The sequence below is a fragment of the Glycine max genome, chromosome 5, assembly GCF_000004515.6.
Source record: "Glycine max cultivar Williams 82 chromosome 5, Glycine_max_v4.0, whole genome shotgun sequence".
Lineage (NCBI taxonomy): Eukaryota > Viridiplantae > Streptophyta > Magnoliopsida > Fabales > Fabaceae > Glycine > Glycine max.
This window is the reverse complement of record NC_038241.2, coordinates 39,727,280-39,755,277: the sequence shown is the minus strand read 5'-3', so window position 1 is coordinate 39,755,277 and position 27,998 is coordinate 39,727,280. Positions and strand designations below refer to the sequence as shown.

At 32.2% G+C, this 27,998-nt stretch overlaps 4 protein-coding genes across 9 annotated transcripts; 3 read left to right on the top strand and 1 right to left on the bottom strand.

Moving 5' to 3' along the window:
* The first annotated feature begins 1,094 nt into the window (after positions 1-1,094).
* Positions 1,095-5,611, top strand: LOC102668726 (uncharacterized). 3 transcript variants are annotated; one of them, XM_006580462.3, is made up of 10 exons: positions 1,095-1,233; positions 1,358-1,442; positions 1,520-1,706; positions 1,804-1,912; positions 2,002-2,084; positions 2,385-2,448; positions 2,556-2,673; positions 4,405-4,559; positions 4,748-4,886; positions 5,290-5,611. In XM_006580462.3, the coding sequence occupies exons 3-9, from the start codon at positions 1,582-1,584 to the stop codon at positions 4,865-4,867; spliced, it is 774 nt and encodes a 257-aa protein (XP_006580525.1). In that variant the 5' UTR covers positions 1,095-1,233; positions 1,358-1,442; positions 1,520-1,581; the 3' UTR covers positions 4,868-4,886; positions 5,290-5,611. The 3 variants fall into 3 exon arrangements, with proteins under 3 accessions (XP_006580525.1, XP_040871594.1, XP_025984301.1); XM_041015660.1 differs by lacking the exon at positions 1,095-1,233 and having other exon boundaries at positions 1,240-1,442; XM_026128516.2 differs by lacking the exons at positions 1,095-1,233; positions 1,358-1,442 and having other exon boundaries at positions 1,578-1,706; positions 1,794-1,912.
* A 1,685-nt stretch (positions 5,612-7,296) lies between these two features.
* LOC100527475 (uncharacterized) lies at positions 7,297-10,276 on the top strand. Its single transcript, NM_001249632.2, has 7 exons — positions 7,297-7,398; positions 7,583-7,726; positions 8,628-8,665; positions 8,798-8,848; positions 9,201-9,368; positions 9,470-9,582; positions 9,807-10,276. The coding sequence occupies exons 1-7, from the start codon at positions 7,329-7,331 to the stop codon at positions 9,928-9,930; spliced, it is 708 nt and encodes a 235-aa protein (NP_001236561.1). The 5' UTR covers positions 7,297-7,328; the 3' UTR covers positions 9,931-10,276.
* Positions 10,277-12,240: 1,964 nt separating this feature from the next.
* LOC100811306 (long chain acyl-CoA synthetase 4) lies at positions 12,241-20,522 on the top strand. The gene is made up of 19 exons (XM_003524392.5): positions 12,241-12,612; positions 13,517-13,580; positions 13,659-13,748; positions 14,027-14,083; positions 14,429-14,477; positions 14,853-14,929; positions 15,058-15,097; positions 15,192-15,286; positions 15,796-15,963; positions 16,083-16,193; positions 16,332-16,419; positions 16,656-16,722; positions 16,941-17,016; positions 17,119-17,236; positions 18,190-18,435; positions 18,524-18,663; positions 18,839-19,021; positions 19,615-19,734; positions 20,183-20,522. Exons 1-19 carry the CDS (start codon positions 12,461-12,463, stop codon positions 20,237-20,239), a joined length of 1,998 nt encoding a protein of 665 aa, XP_003524440.1. The 5' UTR covers positions 12,241-12,460; the 3' UTR covers positions 20,240-20,522.
* A 1,017-nt stretch (positions 20,523-21,539) lies between these two features.
* LOC100814174 (putative adenylate cyclase regulatory protein) lies at positions 21,540-25,755 on the bottom strand. Of its 4 annotated transcripts, none has more exons than XR_005891609.1 (8): positions 25,371-25,703; positions 25,132-25,286; positions 24,823-25,040; positions 23,642-24,245; positions 22,394-22,897; positions 22,153-22,310; positions 21,829-22,016; positions 21,540-21,748 (listed from the first exon to the last, which is right to left on the bottom strand). XR_005891609.1 is itself a non-coding variant. In XM_003525298.5 (7 exons), exons 1-6 carry the CDS (start codon positions 25,544-25,546, stop codon positions 22,198-22,200), a joined length of 1,770 nt encoding a protein of 589 aa, XP_003525346.1. In that variant the 5' UTR covers positions 25,547-25,755; the 3' UTR covers positions 21,540-22,016; positions 22,153-22,197. The 4 variants fall into 4 exon arrangements, 2 of the variants coding, with proteins under 2 accessions (XP_003525346.1, XP_040871591.1); XR_005891610.1 differs by having other exon boundaries at positions 21,917-22,016; XM_003525298.5 differs by having other exon boundaries at positions 21,540-22,016; positions 25,371-25,755.
* Between the last annotated feature and the right edge of the window lie 2,243 nt (positions 25,756-27,998).

Below are 27,998 nucleotides of genomic sequence, written 5' to 3'. Positions count from 1 at the left end.
AAGACAATTAGAATTGTTATTTACGAACAAATGTGGGAGCTTTGAGGTGTGTGACTGTGAATGACTTGCACACATAAGAAAATTTATGCACAAACGCGGGAAGCAAAGCAATGCACCATCTCTCTCTAGAATTTTAGCTTCTCTCTCGTGAAAACTCGCATCTGTGTCTCCCCATGTAGTATATACTGCAAAGATTTTGCTTTTAACGAGCAAAGCAACAAGGCAACAAAGACAAAATTTTGAATTTCTTGATCAGCAAGTTTCCAAGTGAAAAAATACTCCTGAAAACACGGTTAGGTTTTTTTTCTCCTGAAATTATTAAAATACTCATTTCAATAATTTTTTATATTCAATTTTTATACACTTTCATTTATACTAGTGTTAACTAATTAAAAATCACCCTGTTATAATTTTTAAAATAATTATTATAAAATCAGATATTGCACGTACTTAATAATAATTATTAAGCACTTAATACACTGTGTAGTTTTAAATCCAACTATTAGAATCTGTTAAATTTAATTTTTAAACACGTACTTATCTAGACATCAATAAGGGATATCAGTTAAAATACCCAAATAAAAATGTTATGCTTCTAGTTATCTAGACACGGTCACCATGGCAGCACCGCTTATACAGCATGAAAAATAGGATTTATATGGAAATTTAAATTTATGGCATTCTATAAGCTAGACCTGTTATTTCAAATCTAATACCATAGTAGGAGTTTATGTTTTTTTTAATGATTTAAATATATATATATATATATATATATATATATTATATTTCGTACCAGTAATTTAACATTTTCTTATTTTTATTTTTGCAATTTTTTTTCTTTATTTTAGTTTCTGCATTTTTTGTTTTATAATTTAACGTTTTTTTACTGATTAAAACACTTACGGTTTAAAGTGTTATCATAACACTTTAAGTATAAAAAGCAAAACAAAGAAATCTTAAAAAAAGAAAATGATTTTTTTTCCAATGTATTTAAGCCTTTTTTTAATTAAAAAAAATACGGATTTTGTTTTGATCTTGTTGAAGAAATGTATGCATGGAGTCCAGATGTGAAGGACATAATAATTATTGTTTGGGGGTGGGGAAAAGGATGGGTAAGTGTGTAATTTTGGTCCGTAAGACTAAACCGAACCGAACAGCCTCGTTTTACTCTTGGGCTTGGAGTCACTTTGTATTTCCTCAAAGGAAAGTGTTCAGTCTCCTCTACCAGACCGAGTACGCAACTCTTTCCCTCTTTTCTCTATTCTTAAATTTCACTTGTTACTTGTAGCTGTAGCTCTCGTGCATCATGTTCTATTTAATTCATTATCTTACGATCCTCGCTCGTTCTCGATATTAGGGTTGCAATTGTTGATCTGATCTAGTTAATACTTCTGATTGCGATATGCTTTGCTGAAATGACCTTGGGCAAAAACACAAAACTGGTTAGCAATTTATGACTTAGTTAAGGAAGTCATGCCAACGGTGCTGTTTTAACATTTTGTTGTTGTTACTGTTTCAGGATAAAGCGCGCTTCACTCTTATCATTACTGCCATCCTTTCTTCTTTTGGAAGGTCAATGTCATGGATGACGGTCCTGCAAAATTAAATATCATCCCTGATCATTTTCAAGTTCCAACAGCAAGTATAGAATCTCCTGAGAGCAGAACATCATCTATTGCCGAACCTGGAACCGATCAATCTTCAAGGTATTGTTTCCTGTCTATAAAGAAAACAATAATGAGAACAGTTATTAAGAGACTTTCAATTTGTTTTAAATAAGTTACTCAATCTAGCTTAGTTTAGGTCCTCGTGCCGTCAACGGACTCGAAGTAAATTAAGGACGGCTTTCATGTTGAACTTGTTTACTCCACAGCGGCTGTCATGGGGTTCCAGTACTGGAGGTCAGGAAAAGGTCTGATTTGAGCAGCTTTTATGCTGTGCATCTTTTGTCGTTGGTGAAGGTTCTGTTATATCCTACCAACAAAAATTCATATTCTGTAGGTTGAGCTAACAGCTGCAGAATTAGAGTCACTTCGATCGGAGCTTGCTGATATAGCAGAGAGGGAAGCTCACTCGAAAGCTCAGTGAGTGATGTGATCCTCAACTTTGGGAATATTAATGGCTTTGCTGTCATGATGTGTTATAATTGTTCACTAAGTATTGAAGTCTAGATATGTGTGAATGTTTAAGTATTAAGAACAAAATGAGGAATTCCTTTTGCTTTCATTGTTCTCCATTTCACTCCTTACAAGTGATTCTTTCTGGTGTGTTAGAGATAGCTATTCTCTAGTCTTATATGGAGTGGAAATTGCTACATTGAGAATTGATGTGTTTTCCTCAAATAATGATATTGTTAAAATAATTTTGTTTAACAATTAACACAGGTTGGAACATATTGATGAAGTTTTGCGGTCTGCTCGTCTATCTGGATATTTATACATTCGAACTGTACTGACTGCCCACCCTACACCAGTTTATGGTTCATTAGTTCGAGCTTTATTATTTATTTCACATAACAAGCTGAACTCTCATTTGCTTTTGATCTTTCTATGCAGAGATGGGCAACACTACCAGGAGAACCTCCACCTTTAGATGATACTGAAGTAGATGATTGGCTTCCTCGTTTTGTCGTTCTCCATGGAGCATGTATATTTTTATATTTGTTGTGTACAGGTAATGCAGTTGTGTTCCTTCCGACAAGTTGTAGTTCACATTTTTTTGCTTTAATATTGATGTAGGCAAATCTAGAGCAGTAAATCTTTGCTCTTTGTTTCACATTCTTCTTCCACACCTCTCTAGTCTTTGAGTATATAATACAGACATGTCGATTCATCTGCTGAGGTTATACTCTTTTCGAATATGCTTGTAAGTTACAAACATTTTTATGCTGGTGCTAGAATGTGCATGAATGGGAATCTAGTGGTTGGAATAGGATATAGATACAAGTATCATGAACTTGCTGACATGCAGCGATTCAGCTGTTTTAGTTAGGATAACTAATGTGAATTGATTGCTTGTAGGAATTGCTATTTCATCACAAAAGTGATGGAATGTCTATTTCATTTTACCAAAACATAGATGTAAATAAAAAGGAGCAACCTATCCAGCACACTCCTTCAGCTCTAAAAAGCTTTCAGGCAGATTTGAGTTATTTAGGACCCAAAATATAGCACAGGCTGACTTGTTTGTCAACCCAAAAATTTATTTGGTTCAAATTGGTCCAAGTGGCCAAGCCAAGCTTATTAAACTTAAAAATAATTTTTTTATTATTTTCTAATCAATTACTCTCTCTGTTCCAAAATAAATGTCATTCTAGGTTGTTTTACAATTTATACTAATAAATAGAAGAGAGTAGTATGCAAAACTAAAATTATTATTAATTACATTGAAAAACTAAAGTGATATTTATTAGGGGTATTAGTGGAAAAAACCCAATTAATATTACATTGAAAAGCTAACATGACACTTATTTTTTTTCAAATGTGACACTTAATTTGAGACGGAGGGAGTATAACATACCAAACATAAAAAGGGAATGGAGTCATTTTTCATTCCATCCACACCAAACACAACATGAGAATGAATATTTCATTCCCAATTTCCCACTTCCATTCCTTCAAAATTATTCTATCTAACCAAATATGAGCTTATTTTTCATCTTTGAGTGAACATGGTAATACTAATCAGAACATCAAAATTTACTGGGCTTAGCATTTTTTGTCTTCTGTAGATAAATTTCATTTGTGGTTTTTCCAATGTGGGTGAATGAGAAATGAAAGTATGGAAACCTCCTTTTTTTTTTTAACTGAATATTGGAAACCTCTTAATCACCAGATTTGTGTGGAATTCCTTTTCAATATTTTCTTTTAATAAATTCCTCACAATTATGGAACATTCCTTCTCTCCATTGGCTAGTACCTCTTCCGGTACTTGCTTTAAGTTTGTGATTGGCATTTTTCTTTCAAATCTGCAGCTTAGTGAGGCTTCATCACCATATTGTTAAAGATGTCTAGATGATGTTTGAATTTTGAGCTGTCAAGAATCAACACCCAAAAAGTTTAAGCTATTAGAAGATCTGAGAATTCTTTTTATCAATATTTTTTAAATTCCCTTTTATGTCAAGGGCTGGACAACCACAGGCCCAATCAAATTAACATAGAGGAGTAGGAGCAGCTGGGAATTTATTTTTGACAGCTTTGTCAAGGAGGTCCATATCATGCTCAGAACTATCCAAAATGCTTAAGTTATTTGGAAAAGGCTTAAGTTTGTTTTTAATCAATGTCTTTGAAAAGAAAATTGCAAATGGTTAGCTCAATCAAATATATTTTATTCTAAAGCTTTCAGATTGCCTTTCATTTACAATGCATCATGGCATGCTTGCTGATTAAGGGGAAAAAATTGCAGACCTAAGCCCCCAGGACTCAACCCTTCTATCTGATATTGTTGAGGTAAGGAGATTACCATGCTTTAAGCGAGAAGATGGTGAAATTCAATATGCCTTTTGTATTTTAACTCGTCATGGATTGCGCTATGAGTGCTCAAGCAATTCTAAGATACAGGTGTGTCCAAGTTTAAGATAATTTGATGGTATTTATTACTATTATATTTCAGTTTTTACAGTCTGAACAGATTTTAAGCAATTTACATCCCTGATACAGTTATGATCAACTTCTAAAGACAGTCTGTATTCAATCACTCATGTCATCATGTCAAATGATGTAGTTTACCTCCATTATTCTTCTTTCAGGTGGCCTCTTGGTTATCAGCTTTACAAAGTGACTGCAAATTGGAATCTGATACATTTTGCAAAGCTGACTACAAACTGGAATCTGATACATCAGTTTCCAATGGTTCGATTGAGATGTAACATAATTACACCTTGTTTGGTGAGTTTAAGCGGCTTTGTAAATCTAAGCTACTTTGTAAATATGACAGTAATGTCTTGAAGTGTTTTCAGTAAGTTATTAAAGACTAACAATTTATTTGTCACTTTTGGCTCAAATCGGGACTTGAACTATCCCTTTTTTAAACCTTGCAATTTTAGTGACCTTTCTATAGTATGTAAACTAGAGTTAGGATATCTACATAAGAAGCATAAAAAATGAATTCTTATACCTGAATAATCAGTATTGTGGCACCTTGAGGGGAAAAAAAGAATAAAAACCCTGCATGAAGGGTGGTGGTTATACTTCTGTGTTATCTGGTTCATGGCCAGCATTATGAGTTGTTAGTGTCTAACTTTCATTATCTTCCAGGGGGGATTCTGATAAACTTTTTATTGTACTGTAGGCATATAACTTTGGTGTACTGAGCGTGGTTGATGGCCGAGAAACTAAAAGAGGCCTTGTATATCTTTGAAAACACAGGGCAATCTGGACCTGGAAAGCTTTTGTAACTGTCAGAAAAGGAATGACAGATAGGAAATCACATTTTGCCAACATTTGTGGGGGATTTGTAGACCTAATCTGTTGTAATCTGCAATGCCATGGCACCCTTTCTTGTTGTTATAGCCATAGGTACAATTTGTAAATCACCATCCAACCCGTAACCAATGGGAAAGCACTATTTAAGGAAGATATGAGATCGGAATCATTTGAGGTGTTTGTTTTAAGATAGATGGTTTCATTCCTGTGAATAACATTCTTACATGCGAGTATATTAAAAAACATTACTGGGTTTTGATTTAATATTTTCCAAAATATTTTCAAAATTCAAATAATGGGATGAAGAAGTGGGAGTGGGAGTAAAAGTTGATAGTTGGGTTATGTGTCATGGGAAAGACATACCCGCCTCCCCAGTTATGTAGAGTTCACGTAAATAATCACATTAAGTTGTTAATTATGGAGTATATCTGAGTTGGTCATCATCTAATTCTTCTATTAGGAAAAGCACGGGTGCAAAAACTAAAAATAAAATCTGAAGGGAGTGGTACCTTTTAGCTATTACTGAGAGAGATACTTCTGGCTTGTGTTTCACATCCGAACTTGTTCTTTCCCCTTTAAGTCTGTTCAGGGAGGAAGGTACTAGACATTTTAAAAGGTGAGCAGTTATTTTGTACAACACAAGCTGAGAGCTAGCGGATTCATTATATTTGTTATTATTGTGTTGCATATCATGTGATTGTGAAGTTTATATTAGTGTTTATAGATAGAGAAAGATCTTTTAGCCTTTGTCTTTTTTGAAGTGTGTAAATCAATGAAGTATCATAGATAATTTTATGGGCAAGACCAGGATCCCTCTACCTCATTAACAAACCATAACAGTCCTTGTTAGTTTCTTCATTAAGAATAATAACTTACTTATTATGACTATTGTAATAATTGTTTTATATTCTGTAATAGTTCTTTATTATCAAACAATTAACTATAATAGGTAATCAAATCAATTTATACTATATGAGCCACGAAATATTTTCCAACAACCTTTTCGTGGAGTCATTATCTACAAGTAATTTCTTTTATTTACATAACTGGTTCCCTACCTGTACCCCTCTTTTCTCACCCTTTAACCTAATCAGTCATTTGATTACGCCTCTATATTGATATTTGATACTTGATAGAGTGCCAAACTTGTTGGAAGTGTCTCATCAAGAAGCTTATATTACCACATCATCGTTTTGAATAATGATAAGTACTTGTGTGATTTGATTTCTTTTGCGGTATCCAATATAATAAAAATATGTGATTATATTACAAAATCAATTCGAATACAAAAATTGGTGTTAATATTTTTATTTGAACCCGTGGGTTGCATGGGTTGTTGGACTAGTATTTGTAACGACTGGGATCATATATAGTTTATAGTTAAGTAGGCACACAGTGAAAATCTTTATAAGGAAGCCGCTGTAAACGTTACAAGCGGAGAGCCGTATCAATTCGCTTTTCATTTGTAATGTGTAAAGCAGGCATTGCAATATTACTGATTTCTTTGCAGCTAGAGTTTAATTTATATTATGTTATCCTATGCATTAATAATATGATACGATGAAAAAATATTTTCTTATTAATATGATTTCACTTGGAGTCTAAAATATACATATATTTAATATTAAATTTCAGCGCCTATGTTAGGTGAGAAAGAAAAGTAGAGATGTGAGGAGTGGATCTGATTCCCCACAGTTTGGGCTTAGGTTAGGTTTGACCACAGCAGTAAAGTCAGTTAATTACTCCTCCTAACTACGTGTGCAGAGAAAGACCACACATTATTAAGCAAAAAATGAAAATGAAGATAAAAGCAAGGACCAAATTGCAAAGCCAAAAGAAATAAAAGAAGCGATAATCCTTGAACTGAACCTTCACCGTCGCATATTTCTGTGCCAACAAAAGAAGATGGCCTCACAGGTTTGCAAAGCTGCTTCCAGAGCCGCGAGGTCCCTTCTCTCCGCTTCCAGAGCCTCCCGTAATTACCTTTCTCTAACGAAGCCTCATTCTTTGTATTGCCTTAACTTTATTTTGATTTAAACCTTTCATATACCCTAAATCTTCATGATTTTTATCCACAAAGAACCTTGATTTGTTATGGTTCTGGTAAGGATGAGGAGTAACCAATTGTAATATAAATGTGGGAATAATCACTTTTGCAGATGGACGTGCGGTTGGGGCTGCTACGGCTGTTTCATTGAGCTGCAAAGTGCCTCTTTTCTACGGAAAGAACGGTTCTGGAAGTGGTTCCGCTTCATCATCATCATCATCATGGATTTCAGGAGCACTTGCTCTTCCTGCCGCAGGTTTCGTCTATACTCAATTAATAATAACACTGTTCAAACGATACGTTCACTTTTTCCACTACTGTTTAGTTTCATCGTCACCAATAGTACATATCATATATCCTGCATTCCACTATGTTTTTCTACAATGCATAAATCTGAACCATACAACTAAAATGGACAGTTACGATCAGATTTAAACCAATACATCCTTGTTTGTCTATATGTAAAAGAAGATGCCGATTGGGGTGTCAATATATATATATATATATATATATATATATATATATATATATATATATATATATATATATATATATATATGCATTTTTGTTGTAAAGGAAGAGGAGCCTTGTCCATTGCTTAACAGTAGCATTGTGACTTCCGGTACCTTTTCTACATCAATATCACTGTCTGTGCCTGGGGATCAGGTTAAATTTTTTTATGTAATATATTATAGACTTTATTACTTCCCTTAGTATCCCCTACAATATTGTTAAACTTTTTCAAAACTTCAATCCGTGCTTATTCTTTTAATTTTTAATCCAGTCCTGTTAGTTTTTAACAATTGACAGGGGTTCCTTGATCTCCATCATGAAGTGTATTACATTCTAACAGATAAATCATAAATCACTTGGAAAAACCATGCCAATTTTTCATTCTGTTTGCCTTTGCCGTGTCTATCAGTCCTCCTACAAGATTGCATTGATTATAATATATATATATATATATATATATATATATATATATATTATTTTGATATCATGGTAGTTTACACCAGTTAACTTTGAACAAAGTCTCAACGATTTGCTATATTTGTCGGTGGGTTCTCGATGTTACAGAAATACTATTACAGTGTGCGTCCTTTAACCAGATATTTTCATTCTGCTGCTAATTTGATTTTATTTGTTTTGTCTCGTAGCTTACATGTTCCAAGATCAGGAGGTGCGCGCAGCTGAGGTACGCTTGACATTTCTCTAACTGCTGCATTTCCTTGTCTGTTTTTCACTCCTATCCTTGCTTGCGTGCTGTTTTTCCTTGACACGATTATAACGTGCAAACCATACCATGTGTCTACTTTTTCTTACTCAGCTGGAGCGCACTTTCATTGCCATTAAGCCTGATGGAGTGCAGAGAGGGCTGGTAAAGTGAAAACTTCATTTCTTGCACTTCTTTATCATTTGTTTGTGAAACAATGGGAACATGCTAGTGCAACTTTTGTCTGCACATCTCGCTATATGGTCCCCACTTTGATAAATTATTAGATGGGGTCTGAGAACATTATATTTTCAAGTTTCAACTAATCTCCACAACATGATACCTAATGAATTTTTATTAATTTTTTTTTAAATTAAAAAACTTAAATGTATCACACACATATTAGTTGAATCATGAACGCGAAGTAGTCCAAGATTATCTAATAATTTCTCTCCCACTTCCCTGTCTGAGGTTTGTTTAGGTTTTTCTTACCATTTATTTTTTCTCTCTATTTCAGATTTCTGAGATTATATCTCGTTTTGAGCGGAAAGGGTACAAGCTTGTGGGGATTAAAGTAGTGATTCCTTCAAAGGAATTTGCCCAAAAGCACTATCACGACCTGAAAGAAAGACCCTTCTTCGATGGGCTGTGTGATTTCCTTAGCTCTGGCCCTGTTATTGCAATGGTTAGAAAATATAAATGACTAAACCAATGACCTTAGGAATCAAACAAGTCAGTGTCCCTAATCGGTCTGTTTTTTTTTTTTTCCAAAAATTGATATCATAGGTGTGGGAAGGACAGGGAGTTATTTCCTATGGCCGAAAGCTAATTGGAGCCACAGATCCTCAGAAATCAGAACCTGGAACCATTAGGGGTGATCTTGCTGTTGTTGTTGGAAGGTAACTAATAACGTGTTTGGTTACAAGATGTGGTTTTCACGTTTACTAAGATGCTAATAGTTATAATTTTCACATGCAAAATGTAATTTCTTACTTCTTAACGGGTTCCAAACATATCATATAACTGTTTTAGCCAAGAAACGTGCTAGTTTAGTTTCTCTTTACATAATGCATTGTCCATCATTTGGTGATCTCAAATTGATTGTTGTTGTCCATGCCTGCAGAAATATCATTCATGGGAGTGATGGTCCTGAGACTGCCAAGGATGAGATTAAGTTGTGGTTTAAGCCAGAGGAGTTGGTTAGTTTCACTAGCAATGCAGAAAAGTGGGTTTATGGTGTCAACTGATTCTTTCCCTCATGCCTTGGGTTTTCTATAACAACTGCTCAGTGAGTTTTTGAAATAAATTATTTGTCAGCGGCAATACTAATGAACTCTGGAAGCCACAAATAAGCGCGATTGAGAATAGTACCAATAGGAATTGCATTATTTTTATATTTTATTAGCCGGGTGAAGACAATGTGTGACATTTATTATGCCAATACTTCAAAATGGGTTAATTGGCCTTTTGAAAGGAGTTGAGGATGATTTGTTCATCCTATAATAGAAAAGGTGATTGAAAATTGAAAATAAGATGTCTTTCAAGGGTATTAGCTAATAAATTAATAATATGAAGTGTTATACTTTTTTCTTCTTAAATATGTTTTTATTCCTTTAAAGTTAAAGTCATTTTCTTTTTAATCCTCTAAATTTAAAATTATTTTTTAGTTCTTAAAATTCACATAATACTATTTTTAATCTTAATCCTCTTGTATACAATTCGTGACAATTGTTTATCATAATTAAGTCCGTACAAAAATAAAAATTCATTAATTGTTTTAAAAATTGTTTTATTTTTTTTGTTGACTTGATCTTGATATTTTAAAATATTTTAAATTACTAGATAATCATGTTTTAAAATGTAAAAAAAATTAAATTATGACGATAAAAAAATGTTAAAATTTATGAATCTCTTATTTTTTATTTGATTTATACTTTGTAGAAGGACAACAAAGAACATTTTATGGATTTAAAAAACTAAAAAAGATAACTTTTAAATTTAGAGGACTAAAGAAAATAATTCACATTTTAGAAACTAAAAATATATTAAAGTCCTTTTATATATAAAAAAAAAATCACTTATAACTTTGGCCTTTAAGTGGGGACGGAGGGTGCTTAGAAATCATCTCTGGAAGGTGGTTGGCGACAGCATAGTTGGAAAGAAGAAGAGAAATGGTGGTAAGATGTGACAGGTACACTTTAAAAAAAAAAACAATTAAAAGAGATAATGTTATCATTTTAAAAAAATATCAACAATGTTGGTAAATGATTAGGTCTCACAAGGTTGCAGACTAAGGTTCCATTTCTTTATTTGGAGAAAATTTCGTATCTCAAAAGATTCATTTCTTACAATTAGTCGAGAAATATTTTTGGTGCTCATAATGTTTTACTTAATACATTTTTTTAATTAAGGAGATAGGAAATAAGATAAATAATTTAAATATAACAATTTCCTTTGTTTAGGTGTATTTTAGTTAATGATTTTTTGTATGAACAAAATATTTATGAATGAATACAATAAAAAATCTAAATAACAATAAATTATTTTTAATAAATATTTATTGTTATTATTATTATTATTATTTTAATGCATTATATGTTGACTAATTTTTTATTTAAAAATGTTTCCATCATAAAAGAACGAAGTGGATAATCTAAGAATATTTGAGAAATTTAACAGAAAATTATTCTTCCTTATATGTTTTATTATCTTCAGAAACGGATTTTTTTAAAAAAATTCTAAAAATTAATTAGACCTTTTTCTAAAACACAGACACACATATATTTAAAAGGGTGTTTAGTTTATGTTATATGTAAATACTTTAAAATATATAATTATAAAAAAAATTGTTTGAAATTTATTACATCGAACAAACTTTAATTTTCATGATTTGAATTTCACTACTTTTTAGTTTGGGTCCATTTATATTTCCTCAAATCTTTTATATAAGAAACAAATAAGTCTATTTCAGGTAAACCTAGAATATCTCCGAAGACTAAATTTTTGAAGTAATTATTTTTATTTTATTACTACACAAAATAATCTATAAAATACCAACACTCAATCTTATAAAGTTATTTAAAAAAAAATTAACCTTATTTTAAATTTAAAAAGGCGTTAATTATTGTAAAATAAAAATAAGTACATCGAGTATAATTATTTTTTCTTAACTTTGGTTCTGAGTTCTCTGACCCAAGACCTTTTCTGCATGCAAATGCGCGTGATATCTATTCGTGACAGTTGCTTTCTTTTTTCTCCAACGCATCACAAAACGAAACAAAGATGGGGAAGATTTGTACGTTGGCACAAACTTTACTCCTACAAATAATTATAGACCCATAAAAAAACCTCGTATGTATATAAAAAAAATGTTGGGAGAAATAAAATTCATTTCGATAAGAGTAATTTTGTTGAATTTTACTTTAACCATCTTAAAAGTTATCTAAAATTTCTTACATACATTACAAAAAATTAAACTCTTTCTATAATTTGTCTAAAAAAAAGTTTAGTAGGGACAAAAAAAAAAAAGGTAATAGATGTAGTTAAGAAAACAAAGAATAGAAGTGAAAAGTAAAATAAGAGAGAATTAATATATGGAAATGAGTAAGTAACTAACTAGCTAGTTAGCCGAGAAAAAATGCGTAGTGATCTGAAAAGGTTGACCAATAAAATCTATCTTTCACGTAAGTTTTAATTAATTAAGGTTACAAACAAACAATTCAGAAGAGAAGAGAAAAGATAAAAAGCAGAAGAAAAAAAGGGTTCATCTCGATCGGGATGGCAGAAAAGAGGTTCATCGTTGAGGTGGAGAAAGCCACAGAGGGCGGAGAAGGAAGGCCATCCATGGGCCCTGTCTACCGCAGCATTTTCGCCGACGATCTACTTCCTCCTCCCATTGAAGGTCTTAATACCTGCTGGGATATTTTCAGGTATATCACTGTTACTTTCATGCACAATTCATCAATCTTATCTTATTTTCTTAATTTGATTAACACAACACAATGGACACATTATCAAAAGTTCTAATTACATAATATCTGAATTATTATAAACTTTTGATACTTATCTTGAATTTCTATAAATAAAAAAACAATGCACACATTTAGTGCTAAACAGACTGATGGGAACAGTGTCTCAAGCAAGATGATTTGTCTCTAGAGATATATCATAACGCAACAAAACAACAATCAACGCACCTCATGTTACACGCCCACACAATGTCTCCTACGTTAGAGTTGATACATTTTTAATTTTAAAAAGAAGACAGAATGGAAAAATTGGAAAATGATGAAGATTCATTCCATTTTTGGGCTGTACAAGTGGAAGGAAGAGGGACATAGAAAAATAAAGAAAGAAAAAAAAAAGTTAGATGTGACTGTAACAAATAATATGATGACTGATGAGAAATAAAGAGAACGATAAAAAAAAAGGATGTAATGAGATGGAAGAAAAAAAATAGATAAAAAATAAATTGATAATTATAACTCAAAAAATATGAGTTTAATTTTGACAATATAAAAGTTTTTATATTATCAGTTAATTAGAAATTATCTTAGACATGATTTTTAGAATAATTATTATTAAGTTAACAATCTTATTTATATATGATAGTTTATGACTAAATTAAGTGTAAAGACTTTACGTACCTTCAACTGCAAAAAAAACCTTGTTAGTGTATTCTAATGATGAGTGTGCATATATGTTTCTACATGCAATGGGTGAATGGTGGGCTTTTTCTCTATTACATTCAACTGTACTCGGAGTAGGAGGGGGATATATGGGACTTATATTTTGTAGTGATTACCATTTCTGACACTGCTTGTGTTTGTTCAGGATGTCTGTTGAGAAATACCCAGCAAGGAAAATGCTTGGTGTCCGTGAAATCGTGAATGGGAATGTAAACTCTCTTTCTTTCTCTTTCACTTGTCATTATGAAAATGTGTTGCCAACTTTTGTCATATATACTCTTTTGTAGCCTGGCAAGTACAAGTGGCAAACTTACAAAGAAGTGTATGACTTGGTGATGAATGTTGGCAATTCCATCCGTGCTTGTGGTTACGGGGAGGTATGCTACACATGCTTATTTTCATTTCACCGGAAAATGAAACCATGTGTTTTCTTTCACTTGTTTTAACACTTTAATGTGTTACTCCAATATTTAATTTGGATTCTCATTGCATAATGTGCTGTCCACTTGTTCTGTTATTTGCTATCAACATTGATGTGCTTGGTAGTGCACTTTGATATATTCAGGAAGCCTTTTGATATTTTTTCTTCTTCATATAAGTATCTTTTCTTGCAGTTTGTGTATTTAAGTTTAATTTACACAATTCCTATTTTCAGGGTGTAAAATGTGGTATTTATGGTGCCAATTGCCCCGAATGGATTGTGAGCATGGAGGTACAATTTATTTTGATTTTGATTACACTTATGTTGTCTTTTCTCCATATAAATTTGCTTTCTAATAGCATTGTTCTTTGGAGTTTTTTTATTGAATTTATATTTTGATCTCTGTGTTTTTTGCATTGTATGTTTATCATTGTTTCTATTTTTACTGTATTGTTAAAATATTCTTTTATTAAATGTTTGTTGTTTCATGACTTTCGTCTATTGAATGTCTATTGTTTCTATTATTTGGTGCTCTAAATTATGTGGTAGGCATCCTTGGCTGCCTAGTGATGGCCATTTTTAATGTTGCTAAACTAGCTGATCAGTATTTTCTGACACATTGCAACATAATTGCAGGCCTGCAACGCTCATGGACTTTATTGTGTTCCCTTATATGATACCTTGGGTATGTGCAAGGCTTCTTTAGCATGTTTCTACATCATGGTGATGGATTGACTCAACCACAAACTGATTTTTTTTTTTCATATTAGTACACAAGGTTCACTAATGTCAAAGACCAATCATCTAAACAAATTAATTATTTGAGGAAGTAACATGAATGCTTTGTTTATATATCTAACAACTATTCACTCAACAGTCCTTTAGGTTTGAAGTGTTTATTTCGAAAAATAGGCATCCCATTGTACACTCATATTGATAATCCATTATAAATTGCTCGTGAAATGTTTTAGATTCTTTAACCATGAACATTTGCCATCCTAATATTTTTCAAATGTTAATTATTATGGATTTTGACACTGATATATATACGATTTACTAGGTGCCGGGGCTGTGGAATTTATTATATGCCACGCAGAGGTCTCAATGGCTTTTGTTGAAGAAAAGAAGATACCTGAGGTTTATGCCTATTGAAATTATCTGTTATATTATTGTTAGGACTTAGAGGGATTAAGAATTGCGCAATATAATTTTCTGTTAATAGTCAGTCTATTCTAATCGATATATTTGTTATTGAAATTTTTCAGCTATTGAAGACATTTCCCAATGCAGGAAAATATCTCAAGAGTATGTTTCATTGATTCTCTCCATTCATTCCTAAAATATCCATGTATTTGGAAAGAAACAATTACCTTAGTTTATTTATTAATTAATTTTGTAGCACTTGTGAGCTTTGGAAAGGTTACTCCTGAACAAAAGCAAGAAGTTGAAGAGTTTGGGTTAGCAATGTATTCATGGGATGAATTTTTGCAAGTGGTGCGTTATTCATTTGACACATTATTACTCTTTCTCTTATTATTAGCTGTAAAAGGTTCACTGAAATTCTGAAAATATGCTCCTTCTATAATTACTTTGCAGCATCTGCAATTACTCTTAACACACACACGCACACCCCATAAGAAAATAATATTAATGATATATTCCTATCTCTATCCAACATTTCCTTGTAAGTGGGAAATTCAGTTCAATTCCATACTTACATATGCACATTTAGGGCAAGTTTACTTTGAGAAATTTTTCCTGTTTTTTGTTTTCTCTGCTTCCTTTACAAATCTTCTATAGCAGGAAACAGATTAAAAATAGGATAACAGTTTTGTAATTATTAAAAGTAAAAAGAAGAAATAAGAACAGAAAACATTTTCTCAAAGTAAACGGGTTAAGTTTCTAACTCTCAGCTCAGAAAAGGCCAAGGAAAGCAATGTGTTTATGGATATTAACTGGTTTCATTTCTCATTCCTCATTCCAGTTTTTGATGTCTAGAGCAGGGTCATAATCAGAGTTTTGATCTTCCTGTTAAAAAAAAAAGTGATGTGTGTACAATAATGTATACAAGTGGAACTACTGGTGATCCCAAGGGAGTTTTGATCTCCAATGAGAGCATTATTACACTCTTAGCTGGGATTCAGCAATTGCTGAAGAGTTGCAATGAAAAGGTAAGCTAGTGGTGGTATTTTAATTTGAGTGCTCTAGTCTCTAGAAATGTTTTCAGTTTTAGGATAATGAATATTTTGCTATCCTATCTTTGACTTACCCACCTTTTTCTTGCTTGCAGTTGAATGAAAAAGATGTATACATATCATACCTTCCTCTTGCACATATCTTTGATAGGGTCATTGAGGAGGCAATGATAATGCATGGTGCCTCAATAGGTTTCTGGCGTGGAGTGAGTATATGTGCCAAATCTTTCATTTCTTGATGAAGGCTTCATATGATTATTGAGCTTTATATTTGGCTTTATCACAAGAAAAGTCAAACTTTGTACTTGACACTAATGTGAACACAATTTGTGCAATGGCTGCAGGATGTCAGACTGTTACTGGAAGATATTGGAGAGCTAAGGCCAACCATTTTCGTTGCAGTTCCCCGTGTGCTTGATAGAGTGTACAATGGTAAGCTTTTGCCATTGTTGATAGTGTAGTGATCTTTCTAAAATAATGTGATGTTTAACTGATGATTATCAAAATATGATTTCAGGAAGGACACAAGACTACTCTCTAAATTATTTTATAGTTATTGGAGTAGTCTTTTTTTGTTAATTCCCTTTCTCTTTTTAGTTTTTTTGAACAATAAATCCACAAACAAAATTAATGCATTAAAAAATTCTCAATCTCAATCTGATATACAGGTTTGACCCAAAAGATTTCTTCAGGGAGCTTTATGAAACAGACAATGTTCAATTTCGCATACTCATAGTAAGTACTATATATGTTTCTGTATGTCATTGCTATCTTGGCCAAATCACGACATACCCTGTAAAACTTACACTGTATACGAGTGTTCCTATCCTATGTCAATCAAATCAATTCACACAAAAAGGTCATTTATATTATTACTAGGTTATGTATCAAAATTATTGTTATCCCTCTCCGGGCCTTACAATATTCTGATAAATATTGGTTTTTTTTGTTAGCAAGTTGCATAACATGACTAAAGGGCAAAATCATAATGAGGCATCTCCACTATTTGACAGAATTGTATTTAATAAGGTGGTGAAACTTTATTAATTTTAATTATTCCCCTCCCCCTTGTCACGAACAGCAAGTGTAGCAAAATTGCTGACTAATATATTCATTTTGTAACTTGATCAGGTAAAACAAGGTTTAGGGGGTAATGTACGCATTATTTTGTCTGGAGCAGCACCTCTATCTAGACATGTGGAAGGTTTCCTACGGGTGGTGACTTGTGCTCATATCCTACAAGGATATGGTATGCTCTTGTTAAAATTTGATGAATTCTGTTCACACCATACATTCTTTGTTTTAAATCTTTTTTTTGAAAAAAAAAATATTCATTTACATGAAGAGAAAAAAAAATTACGCAGAATTTGAAGGATTAGAGATCCTCCTAATGAACAAAGGAAAAATAAAACAACAAAAAGTCAATGGAGAATAATCAATTGCTTCCTAGTTAGTCTCATGGAGCATAACTAGATAAGGAAAGATTATCCTTTGATAAGGGAAAATTTGGCAAATGTACCAAGTCGTATCAAGTAATAAAGAGTAAGAGTATTGTTTTCATAAGATATAAGTACCAGCTCACAAAGTTATCACTATTTAGACCAATTTGTGAGCAGAGAGAGTGTATATACATCTAAAAGAATAACAAAACACAGAAAAAACAGAACATAACATCACAACTCATAAGAATTGACAATATGAGGTGAATGCAATGGTTTAACAATACACAGGGTTAGAATCCTCCTAATCCTCTTTCCAAGAAACCTAATATAACCTCAACTCAATGTTTAACTTCCAATTAAAGATCAAATTCAATATTATTGGTTAACCTTACTTCAATTCCTTGATAGTTGTTACTCACATACGGCTTTCTTCAAAACTAAGAATCCCAATTTCTTAGATCTTCTCAGTTTGGATCAAAGCATTATGTGTAAGAATTCATAATATCACACAATTATCAATTCCTAATCCTTTGATATCGATATCTATAGTGATTTACTCCCAAGTTTCAATCTACTAACCAATTTTTCAATTGTTAATGTAAATTATGTCTGACTGAATCCTCAAATTATGACTAAATATGGAAGTTATTGTGATGTCTCGTCACTTCAATTCTGTGCATTTGTCAATAGACCTAGTGTGTGCTTGTGTTGCTATTTAGAGTATGGACTTATTAACGTGGTTTTGTTCAAATTAAAATAGGTCTTACTGAAACCTGTGCTGGAACCTTTGTTTCATTACCAAATGAAAAGGACATGCTTGGTACGGTGGGGCCTCCTGTACCATATGTGGATGTGCGTCTTGAATCTATTCCTGAAATGGGATATGATGCACTTGCAACCACTCCAAGAGGAGAAATCTGTGTGAGGGGAAGTACTGTGTTTACCGGCTACTACAAACGTGAAGACCTCACCAAAGAGGTTATGATTGATGGATGGTTCCACACAGGTTCATTTTTCAGTTTATGTTTGAATAAGATATGCTTCTACGTGGATTGCATGATCATATTTTATTCATGAATGGTCTATTTAAACAGGGGATATTGGAGAGTGGCTACCCAATGGAACCATGAAAATTATTGATCGGAAGAAGAATATATTTAAGCTTTCACAAGGAGAATATGTTGCTGTTGAAAACCTGGAGAATATTTATGTTCAAGCTTCTTCTGTTGAATCTGTATGTCTTGTGAACCCTTCTCTTTTAATCAACTTATCTGCCTTCATTATGAATGATATCAAAAGGTTTGGTTTACTGCAAAGATAGTAACAAAGGTTTTAGTTTCAGCTTCATTTCATGAGCAGATAATGTTCCGTGATATGTTGATATTACTTCTTTTCCAACTCTATTTCAGATATGGGTCTATGGAAACAGTTTTGAGTCATACCTCGTTGCTATTGTCAACCCCAGCAAGCAAGCACTTGATAAGTGGGCAGAAGAAAATGATATAACCGCGGACTTCAATTCTCTCTGTGAAGATTCTAGGACAAAAAGTTACATAATTGGAGAACTCACCAAGATTGCAAAGGATAAGAAGGTTTATGGATATTTCTCTAATTCGTTATATTATACAATATATATTTAACTTGATGAATTTGAGAATTTTTAGAAGAGTTATGTTATTCATACTTGTCTTTTCTCTAACATTTTTTACAACTTCCTTTTCCTTCTCTCTATTACATTATCTATCTTATTATACATTTCTTTCTCTTTTCTTTTCATTTATCCCTTGTGTTGCAAAACAAGTTGCATAAATTTGAAGTTCTTTTCTCAGAAAACTCTTTCATAAATTTTCACATTAATTTGAAATTTCCTACACCGTCGAAGTTATTTTTAGTCATACAATACATGTTTTTCAAGCAAAAGATAATATCAACCATTAGACCTGATAAGTATTTCTTTGAATTTTTTAATTTTGACATGATATATTAATAGAATTACTTATAGTTTAATAGTTGGATGGATCAAATCATTTTGTATAGAGTGATTGAATGTTGTGTGAAGTATTATTCCAATATCAATTGACCCCTACCTTATTATATGTGCTTGTATGTCTGCTGGTATATATATATATATATATATAAATGATGAAGCTTTATGCGATCCTGATTATAGTAATTTGTTTGTCAGTTGAAAGGTTTTGAGTTTATTAAAGCTGTTCATCTTGACCCAGTTCCATTTGACATGGAACGTGGTCTTATGACTCCAACATTTAAGAAGAAGAGACCCGAATTGCTTAAATACTATCAGGTACAAATCGTCAAAAACTCTGGATTTAATTTTGCTTCATAAGAATTGAATGGATGGTGGTTTTCTTTTCCCTTAACTTAAAATGCCTATCAACAAATAAACACAAGTTTAATTTCTATGTATGGTTAGTGTAAAAAAAATTACATAAAAAATTATAGTAAATATGAACTTTAAAGTAATTATTAATTATTGTAAAAGTTAAAATATTTATCACACTTAATAATTTGTAATAAGAAAATTTAAAAATAATAGGACATTCGAATTGATACATATCCACCCTTCAGTTTGTCAAATGCCTTGACTTTTTTCCCATTCAACTGCTATTTAATTTTGCCCCTTTTATTTTTGGTACAAACTTGTTCACCTTTTTAATCTACGGGATTCAGAACTAATACGTTTACGTTTTTAGTTTATGTTTTTAGTATTGACTGCAATTTTGTGTGCACAGAATACCATTGACAACATGTACAAGACACAGAACACGCAGAACAAATCCAGTGCCTGAGATATGCTTTGGGAGCCCACGTCACGGAGACAATTTATTTTATATATGCATGTGATTGAGCTTGCTTTTCCTTTCGGGGACTCTTTAAATGATTCATAGATAGCAAATAATATGCATGGATAGCTAGCTACGTGACCGTAAGGAGCAAAAATATGTTTAGATGGTTTAATTTGTATTTGAAACTAGCATTAAATTATTGCCTCTTCATGACAATAAATATCACTTACTTCTCTTATACAATAGTGAGCAGATTTTCAATATGGGAAATTTTTCTACATAATTTCCTGCAGTCCAGAGTCTTTTTTGGGTTAGGTGAAGACATGAGTTTGTCTCGTGATCAGTTCTATCATTTCCGCGAAAATATTTAAACATCTATTGTGATAAACCAAAATGTTTTACGATATACTAAAGGAAAAAAAAAATCCATGATTTTAATTGTTCATTCTTTTTGTTGTTGTTGTATAATAATAATATTAGTAACAAAGAAGATCGAGTAAGTTTGAGTAGGCTTTTCCGAGTGAGTCTGATTCGCTGATGCTTGTATTTCTATTATTCGTGGGGACACGACCCTTAGAATTGTCCACCCTTCAGGTAGATCATAAGCAACACAAACCCTCAAGAGGTCATTGAGGTATTCAAGAAGTGCACAGTTAATGTTTGTCTCCACGCAGAACCACCCCCATGACTGCAATATTCAATACTATTAAAGCAAGAAATAAAAGCTTAAAAAAAGTAGGAGCAGTGGTTTCACAATTTTATTTTATCTTTTTCACTTAAAAGCCCTTTCAAATTAAAAGTTGTTTGATGATAAATGCAAAAACGTAAGTTTTACTTATAATTATCTTGTCCAATAAAAAGCACAGTGTAAAATTAACATAATTTAAATAAAATTATCTTAATGATGATATAATAGGAAAATAAATGTATTTAAAATAATATTTAAAAATGTCAAAATTACTTTAGTTAATTAATAAATTTGTATATTAATGATAAATTGTTAGAATATAATAATTTTATAATATATAGAATTGTAATAATAATTCCATATTCCATAATTCTATAATATGAAACAGATGATGGTTTAAAAAAATACATATATTACAATGACATTGTTTACACTAAATGGCTTACGGCTTAAATATATAGTTTATACAAATTTATATACCACAAAATATTGCTGATCGAACATAATTTTTCATACACGCTTTTAAGAAGTTAAAAAAAATGGGAAATTGGAATTCGAAGGCTGGTGCTTTAAGCATAAGCCAGCGAAAAACTATAAAAAATTGCTCAAGAGAGCTTACTTTTAAGATGCTCTTTTTTTCATCTTTTCTTTAATAAAAAAGAGCTCCTTTTATTTTTAAGAGCTTCTACACAAAATATTTTGCCTAGCTTTTCCTTAGAAGGAGAAGAAAACCCACAAATAACTGGCTAAACACACACAGAAACCCGCAGAAACTAAGAACCAGCAATCTTTCACATTCCATGTGTGATGTGTTCACCATTGCACTGGAAAAAGAATAACGTGTCAGCCAAATCATGCAATAAAATTACTAAAAAGCCTTTCTTTAACCACATTGCATATCTACATGTTTACTAAGTTGGAGTCAAGGCATATCATTCGATTTCTCTATCAGAAACGTGATTCAGCTTTGAGCTTGTGCATTCGAGTTGCACCTTTCCTTTTGGTGAGAAGCCATACTTATGAAACATTGAATAACATCATACTTGGGCTGTTAATCCTGAGGCAATCTCTGTTCAAATCGCATTCCCTTCCCTGCAAAGCAACCAAATGCACATACCCAGCATAAATAGGAGGACGATATCATTATTTAAAATAAAATCAAAGAGAAAGAATATTGAAAAAATGACAATTATTAAGAAAAACTAGAAAAAATGAACATAAAAATTACCAACGCCATGAGTGCAAACAATTATATGGAAGGAGATTTCTCCACTCAACCCAATTGTTTCTCAAATATTGAATTGCCACTCTCACTACTAGATGCAAGGGGCAAAGATGTAAACTGCAATGCAAGTAACTCGTCCCTGCTATACTTCAATCTTTGATCTATGTCAAAATAAATGAAAAATTCAAATTAGATAATCATATAATACTAGCAACTAAAAGATTAGAAGGTAAATAGAAATTACCAACAAAATATGGAGATAAGGGAATTTGATCTTTCTTCTTAGTCATTTGCATAGTCTTGGAAGTTGATCGAGATGGAGAGGAATGATTAAGTCCGTTTTGATTGACAGGAAATAAGGTACCAAGTTCATGCCTGACTTCAACTTGTGGATGATTTCTACAGAATGACAAGATAGTGTCTTCAGTTAAGAGCCAACAACCTTTGAGGTCCAGCAGTTTCAGAGTTTCAGGAGCCTTAAACATATCAAGCCCATAATTTGTCAATACCGCATCACAAATACTAAGATTTGTCAATTTAGGAATTGATGATAAATAGTAAAGTGAGATGTCTGCAAGTGAAGCACTTTTAAGAGATAAATATCTCAGCTCTTGGAAGCTTGACAAAGGGTATAACGCTTCATCCCTAACTTGCGTATGCTCCAAATTCAACCTTTCTAATTTAAGATTTTGCAGAGCCATTAGAGAGAGCAGGGAGTTCACATCAGTCCTTCCTTGGTGCAGAAAACCTGAGTTGAAAATACGGATAACTGGATAAGAAGCTTAAAGACAAAATATTAAAACTAGAAGCAGAAAATGGAGATACAAACAAAATGAGAGAGATGGCAGGAAACAAGGTGGTGGTTTTGTTATGAAAGATGAAAACAAAAATAGTTTCATCAAACCAAATGGCCCCTTGTTAATATGCAATCCTTGATTTCTAGGACCAACAGCAGTTATTTTATATATTGCAAAAACACCCAATAAAAGTCAATTGATTTCATGAGGTAACTTGAATAAAAGATAAAATATTGAAAAATGAACTGTTGTCCCTAACATATTAATGTAGGACAAACAGGATAACCTGAATATCTGGCTTAATTAAAGATAAGATATACTCTTAGTAGGGTTTCAAAACAACTTCAAGATCAGCAAATAAATAAAATATAAATGCTATCTAATAAATACTAAAACAGAAGAAGAAAGAATCTTTAGAGCCTCATATGTGAATGTCTGCTAGCACGCATCCTATTCTTCTTCCCCAGAAATGCAAAAAAGGAAACGAATGTTAAATACATTAAACACAGACAGGTTTTGAAGCAGTATAGTCTAGCATAAAAGTTTTCTAGCGAGGAGCAGCTCAGTGGTAACATAATAGGGCTCAACCAATAGTAGGATTAAACCAGAGTAGAACATATAGCAGCCACTGCAGGTACGGAACATGAATTTATAAATCATAATAATAGTAACAACTTTGTCAACTAATCAAATACCTTTAATATTTGTATTGCTCAGGTCAACATCCTTTAATGAAGGCATCATACTGATAAATGAGATGGCAGTGTCATCCACTGGTGTCTGAGATAATGACAGAATTTCAAGATGGGGAACATGTCCAGCTAAAATCCCTAATCCAGCAGAACTAACCCTGGTACCACTCAAATTCAGACTTTTCAAGTTTCCACCAGCGCACGCAACCATCTCAACTGAATCATCCCCCATCATGCATGAGCTGAGATTGAGATGTTCTATCACTTTCATTTTACTTAAGAAGAAGAATCTGTGAAAGCTGGAATTGGCCACGTCCAAAAAGGATAGGAAATTTGTATTTGCATATAACAAAGCTTCAGCTTCATTCATGAACATGGCCCCAGAGAGAATAAGCTTTGCCAAAGGAGCTTTATCATCTTCAAGTATAGAATCAATAGTACAGTTACTCATGTTCAGGTATTCAAGAAATGATAATTTAGGCAATTTTGTGACACTGGTCCAAGCAAGATTGAGATAGGTCAACTTTGGGAATGTATTGAGAACAGAAGCACCTTTGTTTGATATTTTACTACCCCAGAGATCAATATAATGTAGCCTTTTCAGTACCTAGGAGGAGGGTGTTTAAAGGGAAACAGTAAAGGATATCAAAAGAGAAGAAAAAAAAATGTATGTGTGTATATATATATATATATATATATATATCAATATTTTACAACCTGAGAACTGTACAGACTCATAAAGCAGTCCTTTACAGCCGCAACATCAGAGGCAGTGCTAAACTGATCCCAATTAAATACGAGACCATAACTAATCGGCAATGATAGAAAGCAATAAATAATGGCTTTGCCAAGATGTATTATGAATTTAGATGCAGAGCATGACCAATGCTGTGCACAAAAATAATCTTAGAAAATAAGAATCGATGGTGTAGCAAACAATGTCTCACTTTTGGTATAAACACGCCAAAAAAAAAGGTTTGGATCCTTTAGCATAGCGTAAGAATTGACACAATTTACAGCATCTAACAAATTTCTGCAGTAATCTATTTAAACAATCCAATATGTGCATCTGGCAGAACAACAAATTCCATAAAAATAGGAAATGTGATCAAGGGCCAAATATATTCATCTCTGTTAGAAAAGAGTACGTAGATTGGTATAGTAGTGATTATGAATTACACTACCTGCAATGAAGTTAATGCGACGTCATCAACAGGCAAACCACCCAAGTCAAGAAGAGACAAGTTTTTAAGCGAGGCGAGAAGCTTGACTCCTTTTGCAGTGACGCTTGTTTCTGAAATACGTAGCCTCTCCAGATTAGGAATGGAAAGAATATGGTTAATTCCAGCATCGTTGACCTTGAAGCATCTAGATAGATCCAACTCCTGAAGGCTACTCATTCCTAAAACCAATTAAGCGCCACGCAATGAGCGATATCGGATATAGTAACAGTAAGAACAGGTGAAGAATGAAGATAGATACAATAATGATACCTGTAATTGGCCAAAGAGCTGAAGTGGAGACTCGATGACAATCGGAGAGGTTCAAGTAGCGCAAGTGACGATATGCTCCCAAATACGCCATCCATTCTGCGTCCACGGAGTTGTCCCCTCTCACATCAACCTCTTCAGCACTATGTTTGAAAACCCTAACACGAACGTAAAAAAAACAAAAAAAAAAAACTATTAGAATTAACGTGAATCATATACACGGTGAAGATGAGAGTACTAACTCGAGGAGAGAGGGGTAAAGGAGGCGGCGGGCGATGAGGCGGCGGAGGAGAGAGTCGGCGAGATGAGAAGGCAAGCGATCGAGACTGCGGCTCTGCATCCGCCATTTATCCACGCTTTCTCTGCTCTCACATGCTGCCTCAATGCAGAATCCAACCAATTCGCTTTCGCTCTTCATCTTCTCTCTCTCTGACTTCTGAAATCGGAAGAATGATATGATATGAGATTACGCGAGTCTGACTTTGATTTCGATTCGGCTAGAGTCAGATCATGATGTTGATTGTTGAAGACGAAACTTGCTTCTTCCCAAAAGAAAAAACCAAAAACCTGCTCATTGGGCCTAACCCATGTCGGTTTATGAGAGCCCATGCTTTGCGGTAAACACATATGGGCCTATTTTTAGATATCTCCCTATATATAAGCGTGTTTAACAATTTTTTATTTTTTTATTTATAAAAAGCGTGTTTAACAAATTATAACTGAATACAAAAAATAATTATATATATATATATATATATTATATTTAAAATTTAAATATATAAATAGACTCTTGACATGTATTTGATGTATTATCTTATATTTTTTAAATCAACTTAATAACTTATCTATTTCAATTTATTATTTTTATTATATTTATTTCTAATTAAAAATTAAATATTTTTTAATCAAATTATCATTATTAAAAATTCATCACAACATAAGTTATTTATCATAAATATAAAATATATATTTATTATAAATTCTAATTATACAAAATAAACAACAAATAAAGTCAGAATAAGATCCTATAATATTTGTCTTCATACCTCTATTTTAAACAAAAAATACTCATAACCAACCTCATACTTGCACAAGTAGAAACTTTAACCCCCCAACTTCATAATCGCTAGATACTTATATATTGGCACTTGCACTTTACTTATAAAGTTAACATATCAATAAAAAAATTACTATAAAAAATTAAAAATTTACTCTTAAACAATCTAAATATCCACACCTAATATTAGAAACAAATAAACATAACATTGATTCATTTAAATTTTAGTCATAAATAAACAACATCACAAATATAACAATCCAACAAATCAATTCTTAAAATTAATGTTTTAATCACTTAATAAAATCTCTAATTAAACTTGAACATCATATAACGATGATGATATACATATATAAATTTATTATTCTTAAATAAAGTAAAACAAATATAATATAAGATGTATCAAATTTAATACTATTTTACTACACAAAATAATTTTATTATTTATAAGTTAATCCAAAATCAAAATATTATTTGAAAGCATATAAATAATATTAGCTTTAAAATAAAAGTGTTAATATAAAATTTACAAACCAAGACATGGTCGTATCTCATGATTCCAATATAAAAAATCTTACATGAAATCAATATGACATATCTTAGTATAATAACCTTAATTATAACATCAATATTTGAATTGAAAGACATAAACTATGACTTTAAAATACTAATTGAATTAGAAAATATAATTATTTTTTTACAGAAAAGAATATGTTAATATAAATTATTTAATTAAATAATGTATTTTAATTACATTAATACTCATATCCTACTTATTCTCACAAAAATCTGGAGATAACACCTACTTCATCTTCAAAACAGATAACTATATTTTTTCAGTTACATATACTTTTGTAGATACATGATATATGTGGAGTTGAGGTTGATTTTGTCATCTGAGTTAAAATATTAGATATTAATATTAACCTAGAGTGACAGCTTATTGAAAACCCCAATAACAGGATAACCAGAGAAAATCCGTTAAATAAAACATAAAACTTCAAATATATATAATTTAATAAATTTTGACCAACAGTAATAACGTGTCAGCGTTACTAGCAATTTTTCGCTACAAGAAAATCAACACACAAAGCTTGTAGGAGTATGTTTTTAGCTGCAGCCTGCCGACAATTCACAGGCAAGTACTCGTTATAGCTGATTTTTCTTGTGTTGGTTATTCGTTTAAGTAATGTGTGTTCCTTCTTCATCTCTTCACATTTTTCATATTTCATTACTAATTTTATCATTTTTTTTTATTTCTCAAAAGTTTAACTGTTATCTCCTGTGTTTGTTTGACTCTCTGAAGCCCACGTGGGCTTATAATAAGTGATAGCCCCTCACATTTGTTTGAGATTAGAGCATCTTGTAAGCAGCGCAAAGAAGCTTCCTCCCAGTTGAAAAATACGTCGCCTAGGTTGTTTTTTTATTGAATCCCCAACTTGTCCTTTCGTTTGTATGATTGTGCGCCTGTTGCAATTTGGATTTCAGTTGTTCTTGTGTTTTCAAGTTTGTGCTTTGCCTCTTCTTAAGTGGGGTTTTGACACATTTTGTTGTAAGACCAATCTTTATTTCAAAGAGTCACTTTTTTCTCACAAGTGTTTTTCCACTTGTGAAAAATTTTCAGGATATGGAAAAATATATAGACAACATAATGATACTGTTATTTTTTGGAAATTATTTCTTTTACTATATTGAACATGACTACTTATAGAACCTAACCCCTGGATGTAATGCCTAAAGAATAACATGTGATAGGAGATAACATTTGAGTGACTACTATTGTTTTTATAGTTTATACACGGCCAGAGAATTT